The 10,491-nt window shown below is 44.4% G+C and overlaps 1 protein-coding gene across 1 annotated transcript; it reads left to right on the forward strand.

The window, feature by feature from the left end:
- The first annotated feature begins 411 nt into the window (after positions 1-411).
- CFAP20 (cilia and flagella associated protein 20) lies at positions 412-10,041 on the forward strand. The gene is made up of 6 exons (XM_075272051.1): positions 412-659; positions 8,280-8,359; positions 8,447-8,558; positions 9,133-9,321; positions 9,570-9,680; positions 9,895-10,041. Exons 1-6 carry the CDS (start codon positions 576-578, stop codon positions 9,898-9,900), a joined length of 582 nt encoding a protein of 193 aa, XP_075128152.1. The 5' UTR covers positions 412-575; the 3' UTR covers positions 9,901-10,041.
- The last annotated feature ends 450 nt before the right edge of the window (positions 10,042-10,491 follow it).

Genomic DNA, 10,491 nt, shown 5'->3' on the forward strand with positions numbered 1-10,491 from the left:
GGGGAATCCACCACGGCCGCCAGATGAGTTGATGCGCTGGATTCCCTCCCTAGGAGCCGGTTTATTACAGGCCAGTTATCGGCAGTGATCGGCCACCATTGGTCACTTTCGCTGCCATCAGACACCTCCTGTCACAATGTGCGGCCTCTCGTCTACTCTCTGCATCTTATGTGAACACGGCCCACACCAGTCCATGGACTTCCCGCTAAAACATTTCCATTCATAGAGCCTGGGGCCCTGCGCTCTGTATGGCTATAGGCTGCCAGGATGTAAGATGGCGCCCAGCAGGATGTACAGCGCAGCACTTTACCTCAGTAAATATGGCGGCAGCACCTTCTCCTGGCCCCGCCTTTTCCGGTGCGCCTCAGGCGGGTCTCCAGGAGACGGAACTGTGTACTTATAAACAGAAGCGGGGGGCGGGGCCTGATGTCAAGACGACGTCGGGGCGGGAGGAGGCGTCACCCCGGCAACCGCGGCCTAGTGACGTGTTATAGCAACGGGGCTGCTGCTGCTGCGGAGAGAGAGAGAGAAAGAGAAAGAGCGAGAGCGAGAGAGAGGCGCGGGCACCGGACACCATGTTCAAGAACACTTTCCAGTCAGGCTTCTTATCCATCCTGTACAGCATCGGCAGCAAACCGCTCCAGATATGGGACAAGAAGGTGTGTACAGTAGGGAGACCTGTGTGTGACCCCCCCCTATATATATATATATGTGCTGTACTCCCCTGTATGTAATGTATGTGCCCCCTATATATATGTGCTGTACTCCCCTGTATGTAATGTATGTGCCCCCTATATATACGTGCTGTACCCCCCTGTATGTAATGTATGTGCCCCCTATATATATATGTGCTGTACTCCCCTGTATGTAATGTATGTGCCCCCTATATATATGTGCTGTACTCTCCTGTATGTAATGTATATGCCCCCTATATATATATGTGCTGTACTCCCCTGTATGTAATGTATGTGCCCCCTATATATATATATATATATGTGCTGTACTCCCCTGTATGTAATGTATGTGCCCCCTATATATATGTGCTGTACTCTCCTGTATGTAATGTATGTGCCCCCTATATATATGTGCTGTACCCCCCTGTATGTAATGTATGTGCCCCCTATATATATATATGCGCTGTACTCTCCTGTATGTAATGTATGTGCCCCCTATATATACGTGCTGTACCCCCCTGTATGTAATGTATGTGCCCCCTATATATATATGTGCTGTACTCCCCTGTATGTAATGTATGTGCCCCCTATATATATGTGCTGTACCCCCCTGTATGTAATGTATGTGCCCCCTATATATATATATGCGCTGTACTCTCCTGTATGTAATGTATGTGCCCCCTATATATATGTGCTGTACTCTCCTGTATGTAATGTATGTGCCCCCTATATATACGTGCTGTACCCCCCTGTATGTAATGTATGTGCCCCCTATATATATATGTGCTGTACTCTCCTGTATGTAATGTATGTGCCCCCTATATATATGTGCTGTACTCTCCTGTATGTAATGTATGTGCCCCCTGTATATACGTGCTGTACCCCCCTGTATGTAATGTATGTGCCCCCTATATATATATGTGCTGTACTCCCCTGTATGTAATGTATGTGCCCCCTATATATATGTGCTGTACCCCCCTGTATGTAATGTATGTGCCCCCTATATATATATATGCGCTGTACTCTCCTGTACGTAATGTATGTGCCCCCTATATATATATGCGCTGTACTCCCCTGTATGTAATGTATGTGCCCCCTATATATATGTGCTGTACTCTCCTGTATGTAATGTATGTGCCCCCTATATATATGTGCTGTACTCTCCTGTATGTAATGTATGTGCCCCCTATATATATGTGCTGTACCCCCCTGTATGTAATGTATGTGCCCCCTATATATATATGTGCTGTACTCCCCTGTATGTAATGTATGTGCCCCCTATATATATGTGCTGTACCCCCCTGTATGTAATGTATGTGCCCCCTATATATATATATGCGCTGTACTCTCCTGTACGTAATGTATGTGCCCCCTATATATACGTGCTGTATACCCCTGTATGTAATGTATGTGCCCCCTATATATATATGTGCTGTACTCCCCTGTATGTAATGTATGTGCCCCCTATATATATGTGCTGAACTCCCCTGTATGTAATGTATGTGCCCCCTATATATATATGTGCTGTACTCTCCTGTATGTAATGTATGTGCCCCCTATATATATATGTGCTGTACTCCCCTGTATGTAATGTATGTGCCCCCTATATATATGTGCTGTACTCTCCTGTATGTAATGTATGTGCCCCCTATATATATGTGCTGTACTCTCCTGTATGTAATGTATGTGCCCCCTATATATATGTGCTGTACCCCCCTGTATGTAATGTATGTGCCCCCTATATATATATGTGCTGTACTCCCCTGTATGTAATGTATGTGCCCCCTATATATATGTGCTGTACTCCCCTGTATGTAATGTATGTGCCCCCTATATATATATGTGCTGTACTCTCCTGTATGTAATGTATGTGCCCCCTATATATATATGTGCTGTACTCCCCTGTATGTAATGTATGTGCCCCCTATATATATGTGCTGTACTCCCCTGTATGTAATGTATGTGCCCCCTATATATATATATATATATGTGCTGTATGTAATGTATGTGTCCCCTATATATATATATATATATATATATATATATATATATATATATATATATATGCTGTATACCCCCTGTATGTAATGTATGTGCCCCCTATATATATATGTGCTGTATACCCCCTGTATGTAATGTATGTGCCCCCTATATATATATATGTGCTGTATACCCCTGTATGTAATGTATGTGCCCCCTATATATATGTGCTGTACCCCCCTGTATGTAATGTATGTGCCCCCTATATATACGTGCTGTATACCCCCTGTATGTAATGTATGTGCCCCTATATATATACGTGCTGTACTCTCCTGTATGTAATGTATGTGCCCCCTATATATATATATATGTGCTGTACCCCCCTGTATGTAATGTATGTGCCCCCTATATATATATGTGCTGTACTCCCCTGTATGTAATGTATGTGCCCCCTATATATATGTGCTGTACCCCCCTGTATGTAATGTATGTGCCTCCTATATATATATGTGCTGTACTCCCCTGTATGTAATAATTGTGCCCCCTATATATATGTGCTGTACCCCCCTGTATGTAATGTATGTGCCCCCTATATATATATATATATATATATATATATATGCGCTGTACTCTCCTGTACGTAATGTATGTGCCCCCTATATATACGTGCTGTATACCCCTGTATGTAATGTATGTGCCCCCTATATATATATGTGCTGTACTCCCCTGTATGTAATGTATGTGCCCCCTATATATATGTGCTGTACCCCCCTGTATGTAATGTATGTGCCCCCTATATATACGTGCTGTACCCCCTGTATGTAATGTATGTGCCCCCTATATATATATGTGCTGTACTCCCCTGTATGTAATGTATGTGCCCCCTATATATATGTGCTGTACCCCCCTGTATGTAATGTATGTGCCCCCTATATATATATATGTGCTGTACTCCCCTGTATGTAATGTATGTGCCCCCTATATATATGTGCTGTACCCCCCTGTATGTAATGTATGTGCCCCGTATATATATATATGCGCTGTACTCTCCTGTACGTAATGTATGTGCCCGCTATATATACGTGCTGTATACCCCTGTATGTAATGTATGTGCCCCCTATATATATATGTGCTGTACTCCCCTGTATGTAATGTATGTGCCCCCTATATATATATATGTGCTGTACCCCCCTGTATGTAATGTATGTGCCCCATATATATATGTGCTGTACTCCCCTGTATGTAATGTATGTGCCCCCTATATATATGTGCTGTACTCCCCTGTATGTAATGTATGTGCCCCCTATATATATGTGCTGTACTCCCCTGTATGTAATGTATGTGCCCCCTATATATATGTGCTGTACCCCCCTGTATTTAATGTATGTGCCCCCTGTATATATGTGCTGTACTCTCCTGTATGTAATGTTTGTGCCCCCTGTATATATGTGCTGTACTCCTGTATGTAATGTTTGTGCCCCCTATATATATGTGCTGTACTCCCCTGTATGTAATGTATGTGCCCCCTGTATATACGTGCTGTACTCTCCTGTATGTAATGTATGTGCCCCCTATATATATATATATATGCGCTGTACTCTCCTGTATGTAATGTATGTGCCCCCTATATATATACGTGCTGTATACGCCCTGTATGTAATGTATGTGCCCCCTATATATATATATATGTGCTGTACCCCCCTGTATGTAATGTATGTGTCCCCTATATATATGTGCTGTACTCTCCTGTATGTAATGTATGTGCCCCCTATATATATGTGCTGTACTCCCCTGTATGTAATGTATGTGCCCCCTATATATATGCGCTGTACTCTCCTGTATGTAATGTATGTGCCCCCTATATATGTGCTGTACTCCCCTGTATGTAATGTATGTGCCCCCTGTATATACGTGCTGTACTCTCCTGTATGTAATGTATGTGCCCCCTATATATATATGTGCTGTACTCCCCTGTATGTAATGTATGTGCCCCCTATATATATATATGTGCTGTACTCTCCTGTATGTAATGTATGTGTCCCCTATATATATGTGCTGTACTCCCCTGTATGTAATGTATGTGCCCCCTGTATATACGTGCTGTACTCTCCTGTATGTAATGTATGTGCCCCCTATATATATATGTGCTGTACTCCCCTGTATGTAATGTATGTGCCCCCTATATATATATGTGCTGTACTCCCCTGTATGTAATGTATGTGCCCCCTATATGTATATATGTGCTGTACTCTCCTGTATGTAATGTATGTGCCCCCTATATATATGTGCTGTACTCCCCTGTATGTCATGTATGTGCCCCCTATATATATATATATGTGCTGTACTCTCCTGTATGTAATGTATGTGCCCCCTATATATATGTGCTGTACTCCCCTGTATGTAATGTATGTGCCCCCTGTATATACGTGCTGTACTCTCCTGTATGTAATGTATGTGCCCCCTATATATATATGTGCTGTACTCCCCTGTATGTAATGTATGTGCCCCCTATATATATATATGTGCTGTACTTTCCTGTATGTAATGTATGTGCCCCCTATATATATGTGCTGTACTCCCCTGTATGTAATGTATGTGCCCCCTGTATATACGTGCTGTACTCTCCTGTATGTAATGTATGTGCCCCCTATATATATATGTGCTGTACTCTCCTGTATGTAATGTATGTGCCCCCTATATATATATGTGCTGTATACCCCCTGTATGTAATGTATGTGCCCCCTATATATATATATATATATATATATATATATATATATATATGTGTGCTGTATACCCCCTGTATGTAATGTATGTGCCCCCTATATATATATATATATATATATATATATATATATATATGTGCTGTACCCCCTGTATGTAATGTATGTGCCCCCTATATATACGTGCTGTATACCCCCTGTATGTAATGTATGTGCCCCCTATATATATATGTGCTGTACCCCCCTGTATGTAATGTATGTGCCCCCTATATATATATGTGCTGTACTCCCCTGTATGTAATGTATGTGCCCCCTATATATATATGTGCTGTACCCCCCTGTATGTAATGTATGTGCCCCCTATATATATATATATGCGCTGTACTCTCCTGTATGTAATGTATGTGCCCCCTATATATACGTGCTGTATACCCCCTGTATGTAATGTATGTGCCCCCTATATATATGTGCTGTACTCCCCTGTATGTAATGTATGTGCCCCCTGTATATACGTGCTGTACTCTCCTGTATGTAATGTATGTGCCCCCTATATATATATGTGCTGTACTCCCCTGTATGTAATGTATGTGCCCCCTATATATATATATGTGCTGTACTCTCCTGTATGTAATGTATGTGCCCCCTATATATATGTGCTGTACTCCCCTGTTTGTAATGTATGTGCCCCCTATATATATATGTGCTGTACTCTCCTGTATGTAATGTATGTGTCCCCTATATATATGTGCTGTACTCCCCTGTATGTAATGTATGTGCCCCCTATATATATGCGCTGTACTCTCCTGTATGTAATGTATGTGCCCCCTATATATATATGTGCTGTACTCCCCTGTATGTAATGTATGTGCCCCCTATATATATGCGCTGTACTCTCCTGTATGTAATGTATGTGCCCCCTATATATATGTGCTGTACTCCCCTGTATGTAATGTATGTGCCCCCTGTATATACGTGCTGTACTCTCCTGTATGTAATGTATGTGCCCCCTATATATATATATGTGCTGTACTCTCCTGTATGTAATGTATGTGCCCCCTATATATATGTGCTGTACTCCCCTGTATGTAATGTATGTGCCCCCTGTATATACGTGCTGTACTCTCCTGTATGTAATGTATGTGCCCCCTATATATATATGTGCTGTACTCTCCTGTATGTAATGTATGTGCCCCCTATATATATGTGCTGTACTCCCCTGTATGTAATGTATGTGCCCCCTGTATATACGTGCTGTACTCTCCTGTATGTAATGTATGTGCCCCCTATATATATATGTGCTGTACTCTCCTGTATGTAATGTATGTGCCCCCTATATATATGTGCTGTACTCCCCTGTATGTAATGTATGTGCCCCCTGTATATACGTGCTGTACTCTCCTGTATGTAATGTATATGCCCCCTATATATATATGTGCTGTACTCCTCTGTATGTAATGTATGTTCCCCCTATATATATATATATATGTGCTGTACTCTCCTGTATGTAATGTATGTGCCCCCTATATATATGTGCTGTACTCCCCTGTATGTAATGTATGTGCCCCCTATATATATGCGCTGTACTCCCCTGTATGTAATGTATGTGCCCCCTATATATATGTGCTGTGTATATATATATATATATATATATATATATATATATATATATATATATATATATATATATATAAAAAAAAATATATATATATACTTACATGCTGTCGGCCTCCGCTGCCATCTTTGTTCAATGACGCTGGACGTCACATTACCAGGGACGCAGGCCGGGTTCATGTGACGTCAGACAACTAGACAGGAGGCCTGGCAGGATCGGGGAGAGGACAGTAACAGTGGTTTTTTTTGTTTCTTACCTCTCCTGGGCCTCCGATCATTATACTCGGGGGGTCTGCAAAGACCCCCGAGTATAATGATAGTGTTTGTGGGGCCCTGGTGTCACCAGCCAGGATCGGTATTATATTAAAAAAAAAAAAAAAAAAAAAAGCAAACAAAAAATGCAGCAGTAGCGGCTGTCACTGGGCCCCTAATGTCCCGGGCCCTGTGGCAGCTGCCTTGCTGCTATGGTGGTAGTTACGCCACTGTCTATATATCTGCTGTGTTCCCCTGTATATAATAATAATAATAACTAGAGATGAGCGAGTAGTATTCGATCGAATTCCTCACCGCCATAGGCATCCATGTAAGCGGCCGAACACCAAGGGGTTAAGCACATTGAATATTCGATGCGCTTAACCCATTGGTGTTTGGCCGCTTAAATGCATTCCTATGGCGGTGAGATATTCAGTCGAATACTACTTGCTCATCTCTAATAATAACTTTATTTATATAGCTGCCACATATTCTGTAACACTTTACAAATCAGAGGACTCATAAACAGTCTATAGGAGACATTACAATAACCATCATACAATGGGAGAGAGGGCCGGGCATAAGAGCTTACATTCTACATACTTATACCCTAGATATCTGCTGCACCCCCTGTATGTAATATATGTCTCCCTTATATATCTGCTATATCTTCCCAGTATATATAGGTGACTAACCCTGACTCCATATAGTTTTGCTTTCTGTCCTGATGTTATTGTCTTGTATGTATTGTGCGCTGTCTCTCTATATTTGGGGGTCCCTTGTAGATTTGATGGAGGGGGGTTACCATTGTGTTTTGTTAGTGGGGATGATATGGTTACATGGCAGACATACATCATCTGACGTGTATACTGGCTGTACTCCTATAGGGTATTGTACATGGCAGTGTGAGCGTGTCACACTCAGAGCATAGTGTGGTCATAAAATAACATAGGACTCACATGGTGCTACGCAGGGGCGTGTCCAGGCCACTCATCAGACCCTCCCCTGTGGACTGTAACTCCTCATCTCATCTCTGCAGGTGCGGAACGGTCACATCAAGAGGATAACAGACAATGACATCCAGTCCCTGGTGCTGGAGGTGGAGGGAACCAATGTCAGGTGAGTGGGCACAGCGAGGGAGGTGGTCAGTGGTCGGACATTGCACCCCCAGATGTGTATTATAAACTGTGATATTCTCCGTTGCAGCACCACATATATAACGTGCCCAGCCGACCCCAAGAAAACCCTGGGCATAAAACTGCCCTTCCTGGTCATGATCATCAAGAACCTCAAGAAATACTTTACGTTTGAAGTGCAGGTGAGTGTCCTGTCTCCGTGTCTGCCCTGTGTAGGGTGATGGAAGAGCTGGACTTGTCTCCTCCCACTGCAGGTTGTCACGTATGGGGGAGGGTGATGTAAGGGGTGGACTTGCCTCCTCCTAGAGATTGGGCAGGGTGACTTGGGCACCATCCCTTTCTGGAGATCGGTCAGGGTGACTTGGGCGCCATCCCCTTCTGGAGATCGGTCAGGGTGACTTGGGCGCTGTCCTCTTCTCGAGATCAGTCAGGGTGACTCGAGTGCCGTCCTTTTCTGGAAATCGGTCAGGGTGACTTAGGTGTCGTCCTCTTCTGGAGATCGGTCAGGGTGACTCGGCTGACATCTTCTTCTGGAGATCAGTTGGTGACTCTGGCATCTTCCTCTTCTGGAGATCGGTCAGGGTGACTCGGGTGTTTTCCTCTTCTGGAGCTCCGTCAAGGTGACTCAGGCGTCTTCCTCTTTTGGAGATCGGTCAGGGTGACGTCGTCTTCTGCAGATCGGTCAGGGTGACTTGGGTGACGTCGTCTTCTGCAGATCGGTGACTCGGATGTCGCGGCTTCTCTTGCTCTTTTCAGGTTCTAGATGATAAGAATGTTCGGCGGAGGTTTCGGGCCAGTAACTACCAGAGCACCACACGGGTGAAGCCCTTTATCTGCACCATGCCCATGAGACTAGATGATGGCTGGAACCAGATTCAGTTTAACCTCTCAGACTTCACCCGCCGGGCGTACGGAACAAACTACATTGAGACCCTCCGAGTACAGGTTTGATTGTAAACCCCTCCACTCACTTGGAGACCATAACCATAATATGCTTGCCCACTGCCCTTCTCAGCCGTTCCTGCCCCGACCTCGCCACTCGGTGCTCCGTCCTCATCCCCCCCTACTAATCAGTGCCCTGTCCTCATCCCCACCTCCACTTAGTGCCCCGCCCTCGCCTACCCCCTGCCACTCCGTGCCCCTTCCTCACCCATCCACAGTCTCGTACAGCTCACGGTGACCTCTTGTTTTAGATTCACGCAAACTGCAGAATTCGAAGAGTTTATTTCTCAGATCGTCTGTATTCTGAAGATGAGCTTCCTGCAGAGTTCAAACTCTACCTACCTGTGCAGAACAAGGCAAAAGTAAGTGCACCCTCTGTACTGACCTGGATGAAGGTAGCCGTACACATTGGATTATCTTGTGCATCCCACTAAGGTCGGCCATTTCGGGAGGTCCGAGGAGTGTCCTAATACCTCATCCTTTAGGGCTGATCTAACCATTCAGAGTGTGTGGGGGGGTATTTTGGATTCCTCACCGGTGGTCCCATGGTCTGACCCTTGTCCTCTTGTCTTACAGCAGTGAGAGACGCCATCGCTCCCCTCTTCTCCCACATCTAGTGTTTTCTACATTCAGCAGTTCCCACTATGCAGCGCCTTCTAAGTTATAAACCGTTCCTGGCCCGGTGGACTCCGAACCGCCGAAGTTTTTGTAATAAATATGATCTTGACTATGTGTCTCTTGTGTGCTGCTTGTGATGGGGGGAGGGGGCTAAAACTTCTGCCTGGGAATGCTGAGATATCCCCTCCCCCCATTACTGTGTTCAGTGATTGGAGGGTCCAGGATTTACAATAACCCCTTCGGTCCGGGGTCTGGTGTTTGCGCTGATCGTGCCTGATGATTGGAGGACAACAGGATGAGGTCTAGAAGATGGCGCTCTCCATACATTACTGCCGTCTGCCCCCCACCACTGATCAACGGCATCTACCGAACCTTGTCCATCCACCATCAGTAAACTGCAGAGCGTCCGGCCCTAACCAGCCCATGTTGGTTCTTCTTATAGCCATGGTGCAGGGTTCCTTCACACAGATCGAGGCCAATGACATGGATTTAGTCACCCTGACATAACATATGAGTCTGGTGCCCACTTCCGGTGGGTTACTGTAACTTGGACCA

This window comes from Leptodactylus fuscus, chromosome 4, assembly GCF_031893055.1.
Source record: "Leptodactylus fuscus isolate aLepFus1 chromosome 4, aLepFus1.hap2, whole genome shotgun sequence".
NCBI classification, from domain to species: domain Eukaryota; kingdom Metazoa; phylum Chordata; class Amphibia; order Anura; family Leptodactylidae; genus Leptodactylus; species Leptodactylus fuscus.